We start from the raw sequence: 20,842 nt of genomic DNA, 5'->3' as shown, positions 1-20,842 counted from the left end.
ATCAGATGGAGGAAGACTGGCAAGCAGTCACCTCCGACAGGACTCTCTGGCTCAGTCTCCCCGGGAATATGCTGCTCCCCAGGCACAATGGAAAACGTGCTGCGTGTCATCTTCCGGCTGCCTGTTTAAAGCAAGGGAGGCCACGCCCCCAGTGGGGGCGCCGGGACCCAAGGCGAGAATAGCTCAGGTTTGTGCCTTTTTCCACAAGTCCTCCCTCGGGCGGGCGCAGTGTGTCGCCTGGACCTGCGTGTAAACATCAGGGCGGACCAGGAATCGGCCTCCAGGAGGGTAATTACCTGGCGTACTCCGTCCCAGGTGGTGGGTAAAATGAAAGTAAAAAGCCAACTGGTCCCTTATGCAGATTTTAGGGGACAAAGTTCAGCATAGAAAGGTCCTGTTACAAGGAGAGGGTTGTGGGAGCCCAGGGCAGCACGCGTCCTCCCTGGCATCTGATCCTTGCCATGGGGGACGGAAAGCCTGTCCAGATTTCCGTGGCGGAAATGAAAAGCTACTACCTGTATTCTGAGTGGTGCTCCTGGCTGCTATCCATGGCTGAGGGTGAGTCTCCTGGTTCCCCGTGAGTCCCTCGCAGGTGGCGTGCTCAGAGCAGTAGAGGCGGCCTCTGGGTGAGGCGGCGTGGAGGTGCCCTCTGTGGATGCCCCATGATCCACAGGGCACATGCAGTCTGTGTCCCCTGTGGAATTTGCAGTAGCTCAGGGAGTGGGGACGAGGAGCAAATGAGCTTTTCACCCTAAAGTTATCCTTTGACCCTAATTTATGTCACAGCTACCAAAACCAAATAAGTTCCCTTTGTCTGGCAAGCCTAAGCCTCACACCACTGTGCAAACAGCTGGGGGCTCAGCCTGCACCAGGCTGCCCCACGTCCTGAGAGCTCTGATGTCCAGCGGCCGCGGCTGCAGGTGCAGGACAAAGCCGAGGCCATGACCGAACGCTTTGCCGTCCCCTTGACCATGGGACACCTGGTGATATGCCTGAGGATTGGCCCTGGCACACTGAAGCCCGGTTTATGCAGAGCTGCCCGTGGTCAGCCGTGCAGGGAGCTGTGAGTCCCGGCCACTCTTCCCGTCCCGTGGTCAGTGAGCCCCCGGGGCCATGTGTGGGGCTGAGCAGGTCTCCTGCCTCAGAAGGCATTTCCTTCATTCAACCTTGAAATCCAGAAAATGCCCTGGAATGAGGGAGGGCTCGCCCCTTCACTGGCTGAATGCCATCTGTGTGTCTGCCTGGCATGACCTGCGTTCGGGGTCTGATCCTGGCTGTGAAGACACGGCCTCCATGAGGATGGGGCCGCAGATGGATGCCGTGTGGTGGTTTCCCGGGGCCCAGAGTGCTAAGTCCTTGTCCTCAGAGTCGCAGCTCTGCTGTTTATCAAACTGCATCCACTCTCTTCTGAACTCACCCGTTCTGCAGATGAGGAGAGTCGGAAGGTCACGGAGAGAAATGCTGAGTATCACAGGGTTGTCAGAGCGTCCCGCGGACGGTGCGGGAGGACACAGCAGGAGCTTAGTAGACGGCAGCACCACCACCCATTCACACCTGGGCTCCCCCAAACCTCCCACCTCCCCACGGTCCCGCTGCCCTCGGAGGACCCACCGCGCAGGGGTGTTTAGGACGGTGGCGGCACTCCCGAGACCACAGGCAGGTCTCTGAGGACACGCGGTCTCCTGCGCCCGCTGGTTAGGACAGAAACGCAGGAGCCACGCAGAGTCTCTGTGACACTGGGGACCCCCTGAGGGAGGGAAGCCCCATTGGAGGGTCTGCTGGGCGGGGCCTGCCTGTGGGTGGACACTGGGCTGAGGGTGCCAACCCCGCCACGGGGCCTCAGTCCTGCTATAGCCAGGTCTGTGCTGCGCCCTCACTCCCCTGCCCGCCTCACAGACCGTGGTGCGCTCCCCCGACAGCGGAGTGTACACTGCACTCTGCCAGGGCCGTCTAGGGCTCTCTCAGGACTGTGGGGATGCCACAATGGATGGACAACATGCAGTTACGTTTGACAAGAAAACGAGCCGGTGTCCTGCCTAAGGCTCTAGGGAGGCTTCAGGTGGGACTGGGAGCCAGCACCAGAGCTGGAGCACGAGGTCACAGGGCCACAGCCACCCTGGGCTGCCGCGTTTCCATCTCGGTGGGTCCTTTCACGCCGATGGCACCCAGTGAACTCAGTCAGTGGGGCTGCCTTTCCCTGACGCCGTCCCTTCACCTGGCTGCAGGGCCGCAGACAGCAAGGGCCGCAGGGCTGCTGCAGCTTGTTCAGGTTCAGGTTGATGGGGTCCCAGAAGGCATCTCCCTCACCTGCCCCTTCCAGTGCTTTTCCAAAATTTTGTTGTCTGCAGCCACGCAGAGGGTGGTGTGGGCCTGGAGCACCTGCAGCCCCAGTGGGGGGCGGGGACCTTGTAGACGCAGCCCAGGGCTCGTTGTCTGCCCCCTGATCTGCCCAGCACAAGTTCAGCACCAGCACCCATTTGTCTTTTTCCTCTCTTGCTTTTCACTCACTGCTCAGACTCCCCTCCTCAGACAAATTAAAACCACGTCAGAGTGGCCTAGCAGGGGAAGCAGAGCCGGCCTTCTGCAGCCTCACACTTGAGTCCTGGAGTTCAGAGATTTTAGCTGCTCTGCCCAAAACGGTCTAGCAGACTAAGGAGGGGGCCAGGTGTGAGGTCTCGGCCTGCGCTGCACGTGACGTTTTCACTTCCATGGTGGTGGCAGAGGAAAGGGAAGTCCTCTGTGCTGTGGGTTGCTGGTCTTTGCACGGTGGTGAGAGGGTTGGCCGCTGGGCTCCCTTGCCCCCATCCTGCCTCCCATCCCTGTCCAGGGCCTGGAAGGGGCCAGTGTGTCTGGAAAGTGTGAAGTCCGGCAGGGGTGTGGGAAGTACCCACGGGCACCATGGCTGTGGGCGGACACAGGTGGGATCGTCCCCCTCGTCACAGGAGACCTGTGAGAGAAATGACCAGAACGGACCCCGCCCAGCCCATGAGGGGACAGCCTCACCCAAGCAACACACACCCATTGTCACAGTTACTTGGAATCCGGCTGTATATTTTTGTTCTTCAGAGTCGGGGAACGGGGCTGGGAATCAGAAGACTGCTCTGAATACACAGCATGTTTAGAAGAAAGTCACGGGGTTGGGCTGCGGTGCGAGGAAGCCTCCTTTTGGAGGTGCAGACGCCACTCGTCTTGGGGCTGAGACCAGGAGTTTGCGCCAATCCGAAGGGAAGGCAACGGCGTCTATGGCAGCGCACGTGCACCCACCGTATGTGGTGGCGCGGCTGCCTCTGCCCGGGATGCACGATGCTCTCTGTGGTCGTCTACTGCTTTTTTTTTTTTTTAATTCTACATGGTGAGCCGAAAAGGTTGTTAAGCACCTTTGGGGTCCAGCCCTGCCACGATAAGAACGTATTTCTAAAAGAGCGGAAAGCAAAGTGGTGGAGAAGGCCAGCACTTGCCTGGTGTGGGGAGCAGGGCCTGGGCACATGAACCTTTCCCTGCGGAGCTGGTGCCTGTGTGTGCACAGGTGTGGTGCGTTTTAATCCTCGGCAGCTCTGTGTGGCCTGGAGGGACGCGTCTGTGCTGAGCAGGGGATGGAGCTGCCACACCGAGTCCTCCCTGAGGTCTTAGACTCCATGCGAGTTCAGTGATGTTTTCTTTTTTAATTTGCCAATCTCTTAAACCAGCAGTCCCCAGCCTTTCTGGCACCAGGGACCAGTTTCATGGAAGATAACTTTTCCACGGACCAGGGGTAGGGATGGTTTCAGGGTGAAACTGTTCTACCTCAGATCATCAGGCATTAGATTCTCATAAGAAGCCCACAGCCTAGATCCCTCGAATGCACAGTTCACGGTAGAGTTCGCTCCTAGGAGAATCAAACGCTGCTGCTGATCTGACAGGAGGTGGAGCTCAGGCAGTCCTCACTCACCTGCCGCTCACCTCCTGCTCACCCCCTGCTCACTCACCCACCACTCACCTCCTGCTGTGCGGCCCGACCAGTACCGGTCTGTGACCCGGGGCTTGGAGATCCCTGTGTTAAACCATTCAGATTTGTGGGAACCTTGTCTTTCCTTAAAGCACAGGAACTACCGTGAAGTTCCTACCCTTCGTCACTTTCTTATGTTTAAAGTCCCCTGGAACTTACAGAATGTGGCGGCTACACCAGGTCCAGCCACGTCGTAGGATATTTGTTCCAAACCCTGCAGTGTCAGGTAAGTTCGGGGACAGGAGACCACTTTGTCTTCATCCCAGAGAAGTCTGTTTTTTCAAGGACAAAGTAAAGAGTGTGCTAAGCAAACCCAATGCAAGTGCTTATTCCAAATGCGGTGCCTTAAGAAGTGTGACATAATAAACCACCCAGTGGCCGAGGCGGGGAGCGGCGGCTGGCAGAGACCCTCACACAGGTTTGTCAGAATCACGTGGCAGGGTCTGCTCTTGCAAGGAGATCTCTACTTTCCACGATTGCCAAGAGGAGTTCAGAGGACTTTCCGTGACTTCTATGTACAGGCACGAATTTTCAGAAAACCAAACTGTTTTCTGTGTGGAGCTAAGAACAAATGAATTAGCAGAAGATGACAACGGCCCAAGGGGTGCTTTTCTTTTTTTTTTTTTGAGACGGAGTCTCGCTCTGTCGCCGGGGCTGGAGCGCAGTGGCCGGATCTCAGCTCACTGCAAGCTCCGCCTCCCGGGTTTACGCCATTCTCCTGCCTCAGCCTCCTGTGTAGCTGGGACTACAGGCGCCCGCCACCTCGCCCGGCTAGTTTTTTTGTATTTTTTTAGTAGAGACGGGGTTTCACCGTGTTCGCCAGGATGGTCTTGATCTCCTGACCTCGTGATCCGCCCGTCTCGGCCTCCCAAAGTGCTGGGATTACAGGCTTGAGCCACAGCGCCCGGCCAAGGGGTGCTTTTCTTCATCCCTTCCTTCTTCGCTTACTTGGGAAGTGTGTGCCCAGCGTCTGCTCTGTGCCAGGCCAGGCCCAATGCTGCAGGGAAAGCAAAGAATCAGCCCCTGTTCTCTAAATAACGGGCAGGGATGACCTGGGGTAAGGAGAACTGGCGTGTTTATCAGCTTTGAGGAGAGTGCAGCTGGCTGCACGCGCTCCCAAAAACCCGCGGGGCCGCCTCCCCTGAGCCGCCTCCCCTGAGCTGCCACCCCGCAGCCATGTGACAGTAAACTAGGTCTGTGCTGGCACATCGTTGCCACAGAGACAAAAACAAAGCAAGCCTGCTCGGCCTCCGCCACCTGGCCCTGCACCTGGGGCTCTGCACCTGCGTCCAGCTGCTCTGTGGGGCCTGCAGGAGGGGACGGGACGGGAGCTTTCCTTCCAGGAAGCAGAGCCTCAGCTGAACCTGAGTGTGGCCATGACACTGCGCTCACAGAGGCTCTCTGCGAAATCCGGCCGCCTGCTACCTGCTTCTGTTAACTTTGTACACGTTGTGTGGGACTTGATTCGCTGGTTTTGGGGGGCATCTCCCGGGACCTGATTCGCTGTGTTTTGGGGGGTATCTCACAGGACCTGATTTGCTATGTTTTGGGGGGGCATCTCCCAGGACCTGATTCACTGTGTTTTGGGGGGTGTCTCTCAGGATACGAACACCTTTCAGATACATTCTCCAGTTACAGTACTCATTCCACAAGGAAATAACAGCAGATTTTTAAAGTGTGACTTCTTTAGAACATTGGAAATTTTATTAGAAGTTGCTAAGTATTTCAGAAATCTATCAGAAGTTTGCAAATGATTCGATAAAAAAAGACCCTCAAGATGGCAGCTCAGGATGCACTGAAATTTGCTTTTTTTGAGAGTATTTGGCGTTTGCTGTTTGTGACCCGATTTTCATGCCCTGCAGCAGACTGTGCTACCTGGCCAGGAAAGGGGCCCATTTGCTTAGAGCCAGGAGCCCTTCCCTGCAGGCTAAGTTACCGGAAGTCATGTCTGGCAGGGCGGGATTTGGCTGGTTCTGGTTTCAACCACAGCCGACTCCACAGGGCTTGGCCTATGTGGTATTCAGCCCACAAGAACAATTTATTGTTAAAAGCACCTGTCTTACCCTCCCTAGTGATCTCACTGTATTTAAAATATTTATTTAAACAAGGCAAGTATTCCCTTTTTATTACAGGTTGAGTGCCCCAATTGGAAAATCCAAAATACTCCAAAACCTGAAACTTTTGAGCTCCGACATGATGTCACAGGTGGAAAATCCATACCTGACCCCACAATAGGTCACAGTCAAAACTTACTTCATGCACAAAATTAAAATGTTGTATAAAATTACCTTCAAGCTTCATGTATGAGGTGTGTGTGAAACATAAATGAATTTCGTGTCTAGACTCGGGTCACATACCAAATGTCTCATTATGTATATGCAAATAGTCCAAACTGAAAAAAATCCAAAATCCGAAACATTTCTGGCCTTAAGCATTTCGGATATGGGATACCCAGCCTGTAGGAGATACTTGGCCATGTTTAGTGGGAGCCAATGGATGTGTATTTGAGAATCTGCCTAAACCTGGACCGTGCTTCCTGATGCCATGAGGCCCGGTTGGAATTTGCCCTACTTCCCCATCTCAGGGAGGGCGGTAGGCGGGGAAGCTGTGTTCCTGTGGGGAGAGCCACCGCCTGCCCAGGGCCCTCCAGACGTTCCTGCCGTGCATCTGTGGTGGCCACTTCTCATCCTCAGGGCTGCACGTCTATTCCTTGGGAGTGGATTAGGGAAATAAGTGTGGCCTGTAGGGAGCTGAGTTTGAAGCAGTGAGCTGGGCCCACTGAATAATGACGTGGAAGCTTCTCAGCCTGGTCTCGTTTTTGTGAAATGGATACCGAATATTCTAGGTGGGGAAAGGTGGAACTTGGCACTTACATAACTTACCCTTCTCCCCTTAGTGTTTCATAGCCAATCGTTTTTATTGCATTAGGCCTCCTATACTGCACACCTACAGAACGTCGGAAACACTGAAAAGTTCACCTCAGTTCTGGCTTTAAAAGCACTGACTTTCCCATTTTATTTGAGCTGGGAACAAAGAAAATACTTCTCAGCGATGTGTGTTCATCTCGTAAGGGTGTCTACACTGAGTCAGACCCTGGTGCAAACCCCAAGATACTTACAGTGGCAGTCCCGGCTCAGTCTCTGCCAAATGTGTGCAGGCATCAGGCATGAGTCCATGGGCCGCTGGGGTGAGGAGAAGCTCCCGCCTCTGCAGCAAGGTGGCTTTTAAGCCAGAGGTTACGATGTGCTCTGCCGCCGAGGGAGAGGTGGCGTGGGGCATGGGGAGGCCACAGAGAGGTTGTGCTGACAGAGGCTGGGGGGGATCTGGTGATGGAGACAGGGATGGCACAGCCCCGGTAAAGCCGCATGATGTCTTCTTGTGAACATGGCGGCAGGGGAGCGCCGGGCATGCAACATGGACATGGCGGGTATTCCAGGATGCCCCAGGGCAGAGGCTCGGGGGGCAGTGTGGGCTGACCTGAGGGGTCTGGTGTCAACACCGGTTCAGGAATTTGACTGTTAACCACAGAGACCGCCAGGAGGGTTTTCAGCAGAGATGTGAAATGAGACTCCGCTTTCGGCAAGGAAATCAGTGAGCAGGTGGCAGTCGGGAGGGACTGCATGGAAACAAGTGGCTTAGGACCATCCTAGTTGTTCAGACGTCGGATGAGGCTCCAGGATCCGAACCACAGAAGTGGCAGTGGGAGGGGAGGGGGAGAGTGCCTGGAGAGAGGTTTCGGGGCAGGAGGGACGGGGCTTAGGGATGTTTCTTGGAGAGAAGCGAGAGGTCATCGTCAATGGCCCCACAATGTCGGGTTTGGAATTTGGGGTGGACGGTGGTGCCATTGGTCAAGACAGACTTCAGAGGGAGTGGTTAGGTGATCCCGTCCCATTTCAGAACCAGAAGTGGCTGTGTGAGCTGGGAATGGGGTTCTGAGTGAGGATGACACCACAGATACCTTGGAGATATGCCTCCAGTTAAGAGACATGCTTGCCTCCTGGGTAGGATTTTCCCCTCCCTTAGATCGGGAGGCGAAGAAAGACAGCGAGGAGATCCACAGCTCGATTTTTTTTTCAAATAAAAGGCACAATCAAAACAGCAGCAAACACACCTTCATTTTAAAGAGAGCAGAAGAGGGGTGGGGTGGGAGGGCAGTACCCAGGACAGGGTCCCAGCAGACCCTCCGCCTTCGTCTTTTTCCTGATTAAAAAAAGCACCTTCATGCCGGCCGGGGGGCGGGGCGCGTGGGACGCCAAGCTGACGTCACCGTCTGTGCCCGTGTCTCAGGCAAGGTTGTGGCTGCCGGCCGGGGGGCGGGGCGCGTGGGACGCCAAGCTGACGTCACCGTCTGTGCTGGTGTCTCGGGCAGGGCCTGGCATGGCTGCCGGCGGAGCGCGGTGCGTGGGACACCAATATGACGTCACTATGACGGTGTCTCGGGCAGGGCCTGGCGTGGCTGTCTGCGGGGCAGGGTGAGGTGTGTGCGACGCCAACATGACGTCACTGTGCCCGTGTCTCGGGCAGCGGCGTGGCTGCCGGCGGAGCGCGGCGCGTGGGCGCCAAGCTGACGTCACGGTCTGTGCAGGTGTCTCGGGCAGGGGCTGGTGGGGGAGTTCCTCGTGAATATCTGAGTTGACTTTGTAAAAGTGTGTGAGAGCGGAGAAAATATTGGTGAAAATATTTTCAGACATTTGGATTCCCCTTTGGTGAGCTTTCTCGTTTCTTCCCGCTGGTCAGGAATGTGGCTGCTTGAACAGCTGGGCTCGGTGACCAATGTGCCCAGAGCCCAGAAGCCTGCGGTGAGGCCGCGCGATGTCCTTCATCCCGGGGAGTAAATCAAGCCCCGAGGGTGGGGCATCCTCCCGGGCACACGCTCTCCTGCCTGGGGTCGCAGCTGTGGGCAGGACATCTGGGCCCCCCAAGCCGTCCCATCTGTGCTGGTCGGGTGAGTGAGTCGGAAAGGCCACCGAGGTTGGGGGCTGTGGAGCCAGCGGGCTGGGCTCAAACCCAGGCCTGCGCTTCCCTGTGAGCCCAGGCAGCCCTCGACCCGTGTGTGACTCGGTTTTACCCCCCAGAAAGGGGGAACAATGGCAGCGTCCTCGTGCGCTGGGCTGCCGCGACCGCCCCAGGTTCTGCTTCTGGACAGGCCCCGGGGTGCTTCCCTCCGTCCCCTCCTCTCCTGTCACCTTTCTGCACGTGGTGCCGCATCCTCTGACCTGCATGGCGCTCACGTGTGTCTGCCCCTCCTGTGTTCTCCTCTCCAGGATCAGCTGTTTGGTGGCACACCGCTGTGTGGAGGCACTGTGCCCGTGCCCCGGGCTCAGCTCGTTTTACACACTCGCTCACGGAGGCTCAGGGTGTCTAGTGACTCTCTGAGGGCACGGAGCTCGTGTCAACCAGCAGAATGGGGACGTAGACCGGGGCTAGCTCTCGAGCCTGTCCGCCTCCTGAACGCACGTGTTTGCTGAGCATATGATTAAAGAAAGAGGGTCCATCTGAGAGCTTACGGCAGCACCCAGTATACCGTCAGCACTAAGCTGTGTGAGAGCTTAAGGCAACATCGAGTATACAGTTGGTACTCAGTACATGTTGGCACTGCAACTACTATCCTTGCTGCTGTGTGAACTGCTGGGTGCCAGTGTCTCGGGGCTGTCACTTCTGCCTCAGGAGAGCAGAGGGGAGCTGGCGGCTGAGGTGGGGTCGGTGGCAGGGTGAGCCTGTGGTGTTGCAGCTCCAAGGCCTGCTGGCCTGAAGAGTTACCCCTGGGCTGTGCCCCGCGTGGGACCGTGCAGGATGCAGGGAGGAGTGTGGCTTCTGGGGGTGGAGGTGGGGGCAGCTGGCATCCTGTCACTGAATCCTCCTTCCATAGGAATGGGGGGATGAGTGGGAGAGCAGATGGGGCCTCAGCTGTTCCTGCCCTCTCCCCTGGACTCTTCTCCTCTCCCTGTGGCATCAGATGGGTGGGATCTGACTTACCAGATGAGTGGGCAGGCATGGCCTGGAAGCCAGTTCAGTCCTAGGCATACCCACAGGAACCGACATCCCCACACTAAGCAGCACCTGGGGGCCACCAGGGAGTGATGCCGGGTGCAGCCTTTACATTCAGCTGAAGCACAGTACGGCCCTGCCCTCGCCCATACCAGACTGGCCTTCACCAGATCCGAGCCTGGCGTTTTCTCCCCACATAGACCCGAGTTCCCCTCCCAGGGCCCCATTTAGAGACCGCCCACTTTCTGTAAGCCACCAGACTCGTGCAGTCTCCAAGGCTGGCCCAGCCCGCGTCGTCTTCTAAGGACATCCTGTATCACAAAGGTAAATGACGTTTAAAATGTAGGCCAGGCTTGGCGGCGTGCATCTGTAATCCCAGGAAACTAAGGCGGGAGGACCGCTTGAGCCCCGGAGATCAGGGCTGCAGTGAGATTGTACCATTCCACTCCAGCCTGGGTGACAGAGCGAGGCCTTGCCTAGAAAAAAATAAAGAAAAGGTGTTGACTTTAGAGAGTTTTTGACAAAAGAATGGAAATGTTTCTGGTCCCTGCATCCAGCCAGCCGTAGAGACCCCGACACTCCAGGATGGGCCGTCCTGCCCTAGGCTGTGTGTGCAGCGGGCCTGGGACGGGCCAGGCTCGACCTGTGCTGTGATTTTCCACCCAGAAGATGGCGAATGTTTCCCACCACGTGGAACATCTGTTGGGGAAATGGTGTTCCAGAGTGGGCAGTGCCCTTCAGAGGCCTTCAGAGGCCCTGCATCTCCATCTTTTCTCCACGGCATCCTGCGACCGTGCTGCTCAGGTGTTCCCCACAGACCCAGGAATGCCCTTCTCGGATGCACCCAATGGTCCCGAGACTGTCCTCCTCAAATGGGTTCATGGCCCAGAATGGCGTCCAAGCTGCTGGTGAGCCCTGTGGGTGGAGACCTGGTGCCACCCCTCATCTCTCCTGAGTCCTGATGGTTGGCAGTGCTGCCCACAGCATCTGGACGGGGGCTGTGTTGTGTCGTCTGTGCCTGTGCACAGCCGAGCCCCTGCCTGGGATCCTCAGCTGCTTTCTCTGCCATTGCCACCCCCATGAAACTCCTGCACAGATCTGGACGCGCCCTGGCAGCCGCTGGGCCGGTCCCGCCCTCGCTGTCTCAGGTGTGGCCAGGCAGCTGCGGGAGCTGGGCCTGGGCAGGTGCTGCTGCCAGCCCCGGGCCTCCCTCGCCTGCACGGCTCTCCCAGCCGAGCGGCTGCTTCCCATGAACCGGGGGACTCTGAGATCATCTCATCTTCATGTCTCCGTCTGGGGAGAGCGACTTCCCAGCTCGGCGGCAGACCCAGAGCCCCAAATTCCCATCGAGAGCCTCAGCTGAGTCTTGAGACCAAGACCACTGTGGGTCTGGCCCAGGAAAACACGCTGCCCTCTCTCGGCTGCACTGAACCCAGGCAGCAGGTGCCGTCTGCGCTTCCAGGTTTGATGGGGGTGCTGCTGACGCCCCTGCGCAGGGTGGGGGCCGAGGAGCTGGCAGGCAGACTCTCGGAGCAGTGTTACATGGGCAGCTCCTGCAGATACCTGTGTAGACGTCCCTGTCACCCGGAGCCGGGACCCGTGCGTTTACGGCAGAGTCGGGGGCATGGACGTCGCTGACCCCTGCCCCGCGTCCACTGTCCCTTCAGCCCCAGCCAGCTGGTGAGCCGCACCCTCTGCGTCTGCTGCTACAGGGTGTTTTATTTGACTTAAGGTTTAGCTGTTTGCTTTGTGCAGCGGGTCCCACCCCACAGCCTCATGGCTCCAGACAGGGCTGACCAGGTTTGTAAGACGAAATTGTCCATCCGGGAGGAGGAGAAAGCAACTGCCCGTCCACCTGGTGCCGTCACCCCACAGCTCCTGGGGGTGGGAAGCGACCGTCACACCTGGTGCCGTCACCCCACAGCTCCTGGGGGTGGGAAGCGACCGTCACACCTGGTGCCGTCACGCCACAGCTCCTGGGGGTGGGCAGCGATCGGTCGAGTTCCTGCTGGACAAGGGCCCCAGGCCCCCTGGGCGTCCCCAAGGTGCAGGGCCCAGCGTGGTGAGGCTCAATGTTCAGATCTGCCGATCTGGGGCTGGCGTGTCTGGTTTCCTCTCCAGGCAGGGAGCTCCTTCCTGTTTAGCTGATCCCGACAGGGCAGGAATGGGCTCTTGGCCGAGGTGCTGGGCCTGCCCGCAGCAGCGGCTCCCTGAAGCCGGCACATCAGCTCTGTGCCCTGCGTGAGCCCATGTGTGCGGGGCCTTTGTGTTGCATTTCAGTGAGGGCCCCGGGGTCCATTGGGCGCCTGCTGGGCTTAAACTGCAGTGTTTGGGCCACTTTCCATCCTGTGTTCCGAACCCCCACACACAGCACAGCTCCTAGACACGCTCATTCATGTAATTTCTAGCTACATTTGTAAAGCACATACACACAAATAAAAGGTAAGGGCCAAATAAAGCATGAAGTCTCCTCACTGCTGTTCTTGGGAAGGCACAACTTAAATGTGTAACAAAGTTGGAAAGCAGCACACAAAAGATAACAACTAGAAACCCAGGGCCCTGGCGTGTCGGGGAAGGGGGAGCTCAGAGCCAGGCCAAGCGTGAGGAGGCTGCGAGCCATAGACCTGGCCGGGGCTGTTGGGAAAATGGGCTTCGGACATTTCTGGAGGGTTCCGGAGGGTCCTGGAGGCCTCACCAAGGAGGCCACGTGATTGGTTACGTTATTCATGGAGCTGACTGGGCTCCCAGGATGGGTCTGAAATCACACCAAAGGGAAGCCTGCAAGAAATCACAAGAAAAGTGCGTTCCTGGGGGACGGGACGGCCGTGTGTCCGAAATGTGCGTTCCTGGGTGACGGGACGGCCGTGTGTCCGAAGTGTACGTTCCTTGGGGACGGGACGGCCGTGTGTCCGAAGTGTACGTTCCTTGGGGACGGGACGGCCGTGTGTCCGAAGTGTGCGTTCCTGGGGGACGGGACGGCCGTGTGTCCGAAGTGTGCGTTCCTGGGGGACGGGACGGCCGTGTGTCCGAAGTGTGCGTTCCTGGGGGACGGGACGGCCGTGTGTCCGAAGTGTGCGTTCCTGGGGGACAGGACGGCCATGTGTCCGAAATGTGCGTTCCTGGGGAACAGCCGTGTGTCCGAAATGTACGTTCCTGGGGAACAGCCGTGTGTCCGAAATGTACGTTCCTGGGGAACAGCCGTGTGTCTGGCATCGACTCGTTCTGGACTTGGCTTCTCTACTGCGCTGCCGATCCCAGGGGTGGAGTCGCTTCTGTCTTATGCCGGATGGAGGCCTCTGCTGTGGGTGTGGTTTCATGTGCACTGTCTCTGGCTGAAGGTCCAGGTGCCTGGAACAGCTTTTGTGATTCGGAAACTGGACAGAAACCAGCCTGAGGCCACGCGAGCTCCCACGGCTCTTGGAGGAAAGCTGTTTCCCATCTCCAGCCCCCGCCAGAGAAGCTGCAGGGACGCCTTTGGCCTTGACTCGGTCAGCAGGGAGCTGGAAGGGTCAAGAGCTGTGGGTGGGGAGCCCTTAGTCTCCTGGACTGCGTGAGAAACGGTGGGTGAGCAGCCGCAGCCACAGCGATGAGCCCGGGATGGTTTCCCATGTGTGGTTTGGGTCACGTGTTCCTGCCTCTGATGGGTGTTACTGTGATCATCTGCGGCACCCCCACGGGCACAGAGCAGGGCCAGCCCTCCCTGGAACAGGGCCATCATGAGCCAGTCCCTCCTAAAGATGGCCAGGTCCACCCTGGCTTGGGGCCAGACCGCCTGGGTCTGCCCTGTGGTGACTCTGGGGTGGCCCCCTTGCTTGTGTACCATGAAGGCACATGGCCTTTGCCCACCAGAAACTTCAGCGTGACAAGACATCGGGGGCCGGGGGAGACGCACAGAAGAGGGAGCAGCTGATTTCTCAAGGTCCTTGCATCTGTACCAGGGGCCCCTCCTTCCCCACACGGCGCCCTCTCCTTAGAGGACAGCCTCTGGCACCGTTCACTGTCCCTCTGTTTAAAAACTGAGGCCTGTCTGTGAGAGCCTCCTGTTCAGAACACAGTCCTCTTTTTCGGCTGATCTTTGCTCACTCCATCTGCATCGGCCGCTGTGTGGCTGCCTGAGACATCCCAGCCCTCCGTGTCCTCCAGTGCTGGGACCACCGAGGGAGGAGGTGGGCCTCGGGCCTCGGGGGTCTCTGCAGGCCTTGAGCATATTGTGGGAGAGGGGTTGTTTGGTACGTGTGTCCCAAGGCTGATGCCTCTGGGCGTGCTTTGCTGTTGGGGGTTGGAAGCTGGAGGTGAGGACGCGTTGGACTGTGCTCAGCTGTAGGAGGACCCACTGTGTGGCACCGTGATCTGCTCCTATGCCCCTGCCGGCTGGTAACGTAGGAGTTGTGCCTGCAAAACATGCTTCGGACATTAGAGTCGGCCGGGAATGAAGATGCCGGCGTGCCCCAGAGCAGAGGCAGGGCTGAGGCGTGGGTGGTGAGTGGACTGGGAATGAAGATGCCGCCTGGCCCCAGAGCGGAGGCAGGGCTGAGGCGTGGGTGGTGAGTGGACTGGGAATGAAGATGCCGCCTGGCCCCAGAGCGGAGGCAGGGCTGAGGTGCGGGTGGCAGGTGCATCAGCTGGTGCCATGGTGATGGCGTGAGGGGCCATGACGCGGTGGCCTCCCCCGGGGCTCGTGTTCCGGGGAGAGCTTATCTGGGATGCGTTCTGACGGCAGAAGGTAGGAACACAAGAGATCCCAGACACGGGAGGTCTGGGTCAATGTGCCCACACTCGCTGTGGCTCGGGGGCAGCCCACACCATGGGCACCAGCCAGCCCCAGGTCCAAGCTTACAGGGAAGGACAGCTGGGCTGAGAAGACATAAATAATCATGGATGGATGTCACAGCCCCTCAGCGGGCGTGAGTGCTGCGGAGGGGCTTACAGAAGTGACGTTCCTGCCCCAGGGATGAGGCTGACTCTCAGAGAACCCAGGTGTGGGGGAAGCAGTGGCCCCTCTCAGGCGTCCCTCCTCTAGGTGTGCGCAGGGTGCCCAGCAGGAAGGGTGAGGTTCTAGGCTTCGCTTTGGTGCTTGTCAGTGCGATCATGGCCACAAGAAAAGCGTCCATGGCTGATGTTCCCAGAGGCAGGGCCTGGTGAAGCCGCACTTTCCCCTCCAGCAAGCGTTTGGACGTGAGGGAGCCAATGTTCCCAGAGGCAGGAGCCAGATGTCTGGCATTCGGGTCAGCCAGCCCCAGGGGCCGGTGTTCCCAGCGGGAGAAGCTGAAGCCTGGAGGGCCGGCTGTGCTGTGCTGGACACATGCAGGGCAGGGGTCAGTGCAGGTGTGAGGCTCTGCAGAGAGAGGCGCCGGAAGAGGCCAGGGCCAGCAAGGACATGGCAGGCCAGGGTCCCACCAAAATCCAGCGTCCCTCCCAGTCCTTCTTGGCTCGGGCTGACTCCAGGACTGGGTACGTTCTCAGAAGATGTGCGTGGGTCCCCTTAGCTTCTTGGGTTTTTCTGCTCAAACTCTGGGCCTGGACGAGTGGTCTCAGGTCACCTGGGAGCTCGTCGGGGACAGAACCTGAGTTTGAACGAGCTCTCTGTGGGACTGCCACTCAGGGCAGCAGTTGGGAACCCCCCTGGGACTGCCGGTTTTCAAGTGTCGTATTTAAGTGTCCCCCTCCGTGCCCTGGAAAAGTAGAGAGGCAGCCAGGAGCCTGCCTTCTGTGTTCTCGGTGCAGGGGTATTCTGAGAACAGCCCCTGCTCATACAGCTTTAAAAGGAACTCAGTGACCACGGACGGACGAGAACAGGAGACGCAGCTGCCTCCCGGGTGCTTGAAGGCTCAACTCCCCATGGGCATGTGTTGCCAGGGCAGAGGGCTCGGCCCCCTGGGTCAGCATACTCTCTGGACAGCTCATTCCTGCCAGCCCAGGTCGCTGCACCTCTGGTACTGGCTCAGCGGTTGGGGACCTCAGCCCAGGTCCCCATAGCTGTGGGGCTGCCTCAGGGGACGGATCTCTGCTAAGCATGGCCCCCGCCAGCCCAGGCCTCTGCCACTCAGTGGATGGGACTTTGGCAGAGCATGGGGCCCCTGCAGGGAGGGTCTAGACAAGCAACACCAGGAACCTGAAGCCTCCTGGGCTGGGGCTCAGCTGTCGCCAGGACTGCAACAGTTAAGCTGCCTGCAGCGGGATAAGTGAGCCGATGCCGCTCCTTAATCAGGGACATCAAATCGGAGGCCCTGGGAGGAGCAGCCGGCCGGCTGCCCTGCAGAGACCAGGTCTGCGCAGCAAACCCAGGAAGGTGTGGCGTCCCTGCTCCACGGCCAAGATGGTGCTGGTGCTGCGCCGTCCTTTGTGTGCCTGGGAAGGGCGTTCCAGGAGCCGGGTCGGGGGCTCCTGACTCGCAGTGGGCAGCATGACGGTGAGCCGGCTGTCACTGCTGTGCCGGGACCTCTGGGCACTGTGGCTGCTGCTGAAGGCTGGCGCAGGTGCGTGGGGCACGGGTGGGTCCTCGGCTCCCCGGAAGGTGTTATGGGGCGACCGTGTGGGGACACGGGGCCGGGGCGGACGTTCTGGACCCAGCGCTATCCTCGGAGGCTGCTGGGGCAGGAGCCTGGGGCTGGGGGATGCCGGGGATGGATGTTGGGACAGGTGCCTCCAATACGGGAGGAGCCCTGCTCCTTGGCAGGGAAGGTGTGCACAGGCCTTGCGGGATGGATGGTTTAGGGCCATGGCCCTGGGGTCCCTGGTGAGCACTGGGGCTGCCTCTGCCCTTGGCCTGTGAGGGACCATCTGTGCTGGTCCCGGAAGGCTGGGATCACCTTTCCACTGGCTCCTTTGTTTGAGGTTTCTCATAGACAGGCTGTGTGGACAAATGACGGCAGCGCCCACGTCTGGCTGGTGGAGAGGCTGTAGCTCCTCAGAGGAGGAGACACCCGGCCACTGCTGTCCCCACAGCGGGGCCACCCGTGGTGCCAGGCGTGACAAGCTGCCCTCTCTAGGCAAATGGGACTTGGGAGGCCCCTGGCCGAGCCTGTGGACCTGGCTGGGCAGCCTCTGTGGTCTTAGGTTTGGGTGCGTTTGGTCTGGTCGGGGCTCAGGGGCTGCTGGTCCACACTGGCCCCGTCCTGACAACTGGAGCTTTGGGGCAAGGTCCTTGGAGAAGGGGCCACATGGGGAGGAAACAGCCTGGGTTTTGTTGATGCTTTTCTAAGAATGGAGTACTCGTTTTCAAGAGATTTGTCCTAATTATATTTTCCAGTGGGTACTTATGCCAACTATTGATGAATAATTCATAAAATAAGCATCTTTGTGAATTTTATTGAATCAGACCTTAGCTACCAATGGCATTGAATAAACATCTAAAGTTTCGAATTTTAAAATAAAGAACTGGCTGGGCACAGCAGTTCACGCCTGTAATCCTGGCACTTTGGGAGGCTGAGGCTGGGAGATCGCTTGAGCCCAGGAGTTTGAGACCAGCCTGGGCAACATAGCAAGACCTCATATCTGAAAAAAAAAAATTAATAAGCTGGGTGTGGTGGTGTGTGCCTGTAGTCCCAGCCACTTGGGAGGCTGAGAGGGCAGAATCATTTGAGCCCCGGAGGTCAAGGCTGCAATAAGATTTGTTTGCACAACTGTACTCCAGCCTGGGTGAGGGCATGATTAGGTACAGGTGGCTGCCCGGGGTTATGGGGTTGGCTCTGGGGCACCGTGGAAGGCTCCGGTGTGAGCAGGGGCAGGTGGTTGCTTTAAGGGAGGTTATGTCCCCTGGGTGCCCCCCGGTTCCGCACCCCTGATGCCCCGGCCATCCCATCCGGCAGTTCCCTCCTGAAGGACCAGGCAAAGCCAGGACCACCGTGAACAAGAGGAGAAATCATCCTTCTGAGCCCTGACGGTTCTTTGATCAGCCCCGGGACCTGCCGCAGACTCTGTTTTAGTGTCTCACATCCTCTTAGGGTGCATTGAGGGAGAAGCCTTGTCGGTGCCAGCGTCAGCCGGGGTCAGCCTGGCCTGCGTTCCTCACTGTGCCCCTCCTCGCTCCTGCAGAGGCCTGGGGACCTTTGAGGAACTTGCCATATGTGGGTGACTTTTCTCAGAAAGTAAAATGCAGGGCGGGGCAAGCCCTACTGGCCTCGGAGGTCTGTCCTCGGGCCCAGAAGGGGCCAGTTGGGGGAGGCGCAGAAGGCCCGAGACACTTGGACTCCACAGAGAGGTCACCGTGGTACAGTCAGGACTGTTGTTTTTAATTTTAAAAGAAAGAATTCATTATGACAACCGTTTTTGTTCTCCTTTAGGCATTTTTAACGTGTTCCAGGCAGACCAGGCTGTGGCCCTTCCCTCGTGGCCGGTGCAGGTCACGCCTCCCGCCAGCCCAGTGAGTGGGGAGGTTTGGCTCTGGTGTGACCCTCCAGGACGCAGGTGTCCTCGGGGAGCCGGTGCCTGCTGCATACAGGCCACCCGGGGTCACTCGGCAGAGGAGGACGGGGCACCGCCCTGCAGAGAAGCGTCCCTCCGCCCGTCAGCGGGCAGCCACAGTTGGTGGTCCTCTTCACCTCGGCCTGTGGTTGAGCCCACCTCCCACCTGCACAGCACCCTGTGCCGCAGCCACGACCACCTCCTCTGTGGACCTCAGTCTGCAGCCGCCGCTCCATGCAGTGCTGGGGCCCTGGACGGCCCCCATGGTGCAGTGCTGGGGTTTCCTCTGGGTGCCTGTAGCCTCCCTCACGTAACTGGGGGCAGGAGGATCCCCGTGGGTCTGTTCATCAGGTGGGGGCAGCCATCACCAAAGCCATCTGCCAGCATCACCGGCTGAATTGCAGCCATGGTCCTATAAGGAAGCCTTGTCCCAGCCTTACAGAGAAGGAGGAGGCCCAGAGAGAGAAAGCAGCTGCCCAGAGTCACAGCTCAGGGGGGGTGTGCTCGGGGTGAGGTCTGTGCTCCCGCGGGGCCAGTGAGTGTCTGTCCTGTGGCAGCTGCTGGCCCGCGTGTGTGGTGATGACACCAGGCATGGACGGACCACGCGTGTGTTGAGATGCTGTGTGGGCTTCACGTTGGTGCCCGTTTCTCTCTGGATGTTATGAAGACGGGTTTGTGGAGGCACAGCGGCCCGTGCATGCTGTTGGTGGGCGTGTAAATTGGTGCAGGTATTACGGAAAACTGTGTGGGGTATGGAGGTTCCTCAAGAAATTAAAAAGAGCACTGTCGCTGGAGCCAGGCGTCCCCACTGTGGGTGGGTATCGGGAAAGGAGCAGGCGCACTGAAGAGCTGCCCGCCCTCCGGAGCTCACCAGCCCAGACGTGGAATTGACCGCAGTGCCCGTTAGTGGATGGGCGCCTGGAGACGATGTGACGCACACACAACGGAGTGCTGTTCGGTTTTCATAAAAAAGGAAATCCTGTTATTTGAGACAACACGGATGAGCCTGGAGGACAGTGCTGAGCAAAATCAGCCACAGGCAAAGCCACGGCCTGCTGAGTAAAATCACTGCAGGCATAGAGAGGCAAAGCCACGGCCCCACGCATGTGGGGTGTCAGAGATGCCAACAAGCACGGTGGCCACTGGGGGCTGGGGTGGGGAAGCCTGGGGAGATGCTGGCCAGAGAACACAGAGTTCCTGTTGTGCCGAATGAATGAACTCTGGGGGTCTGTTCATGGTGGGCCATGGGCTGTTCATGGTGACTGACTGTGGTCTGTTTATGGTGGCCATGGTCTGTTTGTGGTGGCTGTGGTTGGTTCATGGTGGTCGTGGGCTGTTCATGGTGGCTGTGGTTGGTTTGTGGTGGCCGTGGTCAGTTCGTGGGGGCTGTGATCTGTTCAAGGTGGCTGTGGTCTGTTTGTGGTGCCTGTGGTTGGTTCATGGTGGCCGTGGGCGGTTTATGATGGTTGTGATCTGTTCATGGTGGTCATGGTGGTCTGTTTGTGGTGGCCATGGGCTGTTCATAGTGGCCGTGGTTGGTTCATGGTGGCCATGGTCTGTGGTGGCCGTGGTTGGTTCGTGGTGGCTGTGGTTAGTCCATGGTGGCTGTGGGCTGTTCATGGTGGCTGTGGTTGGTTTGTGGCAGCCGTGGTCAGTTCGTGGTGGCTGTGATCTGTTCAAGGTGGCTGTGGTCTGTTTGTGGTGGCCATGGGCTGTTCATGGTGGCTGTGGTTGGTTCATGGTGGGTGTGGTTGGTTCGTGGTGGCTGTGGTTGGTTTATGATGGCTGTGATCTTTCATGGTGGCCGTGGTGGTCTGTTTGTGGTGGCCATGGGCTGTTCATGGTGGCTGTGGTTGGTTCGTGGTGGGTGTGGTTGGTTTGTGGTGTCCATGATCAGTTTGTGGTAGCTGTGGCCTGTTTGTGATGGCCATGGTTGCTTCATGGTGGCCATGGTTAGTCCGTGGTGGCTGTGGGCTGTTCACAGTGGCTGTGGTTGGTTTATGGTGGCCATGATCTGTTCAAGGTGGCCGTGATCTGTTCAAGGTGGCCATGGTCTGTTTGTGGGGACTGTGGTTAACACTGTATTTGTACCTGAGGTTTGCTGGGAGTGGGTGTTGAGTGTTCTAACTGCAAAAGGAAATGGCAGCTGTGGGAGGTGACAGTCACCAGTGAGTTTGGTGGTGGCTATGGTTTCACAGTGTGAACTACATCAAAAGAGCACGTGTGCACCTTAAATAGATACAATTATTTTTCTCAATATAGCTGGAAAAAATAGCCAGAAGCCAGCAGCTCAGCAAGTGAGGAGCCAGCCAGTGGCTCCGTTCACAACACCCTGCACAGTGAACAGATCTGAGTGAATGGGGCTGCTTAGCGAAAATCACTGGGCTCGAAGCTCCCTGATGGCTCCAACATGTCCCGTGACTCTGGGCAGCTCCTGTGCAATGGGAGGCCATGCCCTGCCATGTC

At 58.3% G+C, this 20,842-nt stretch overlaps 1 protein-coding gene across 18 annotated transcripts in view; it reads left to right on the top strand.

Moving 5' to 3' along the window:
• Positions 1-20,842, top strand: part of LOC105485266 (MCF.2 cell line derived transforming sequence like) — a 203,300-nt gene that overhangs the window by 96,687 nt on the left and 85,771 nt on the right. Inside the window, exon 1 of one of the 18 annotated variants that reach the window (XM_071080990.1) lies at positions 427-558. The exons of 13 other annotated variants lie outside the window; for them this stretch is intronic. In XM_071080990.1, the coding sequence (XP_070937091.1) occupies positions 462-558 (97 nt within the window). In that variant the 5' untranslated portion in view covers positions 427-461. Of the gene's footprint in view, positions 1-426; positions 559-14,675; positions 14,697-14,916; positions 16,450-20,842 lie in introns of those variants that run through there. 4 more of the 18 variants (XM_071080995.1, XM_071080993.1, XM_011747525.3 and 1 more) reach the window with 4 other exon arrangements.

Source organism: Macaca nemestrina, chromosome 16 (genome assembly GCF_043159975.1).
Source record: "Macaca nemestrina isolate mMacNem1 chromosome 16, mMacNem.hap1, whole genome shotgun sequence".
NCBI lineage: Eukaryota > Metazoa > Chordata > Mammalia > Primates > Cercopithecidae > Macaca > Macaca nemestrina.
The sequence above is the reverse complement of the archived record's forward strand: the minus strand, read 5'-3'. Positions and strand labels throughout refer to the sequence as shown.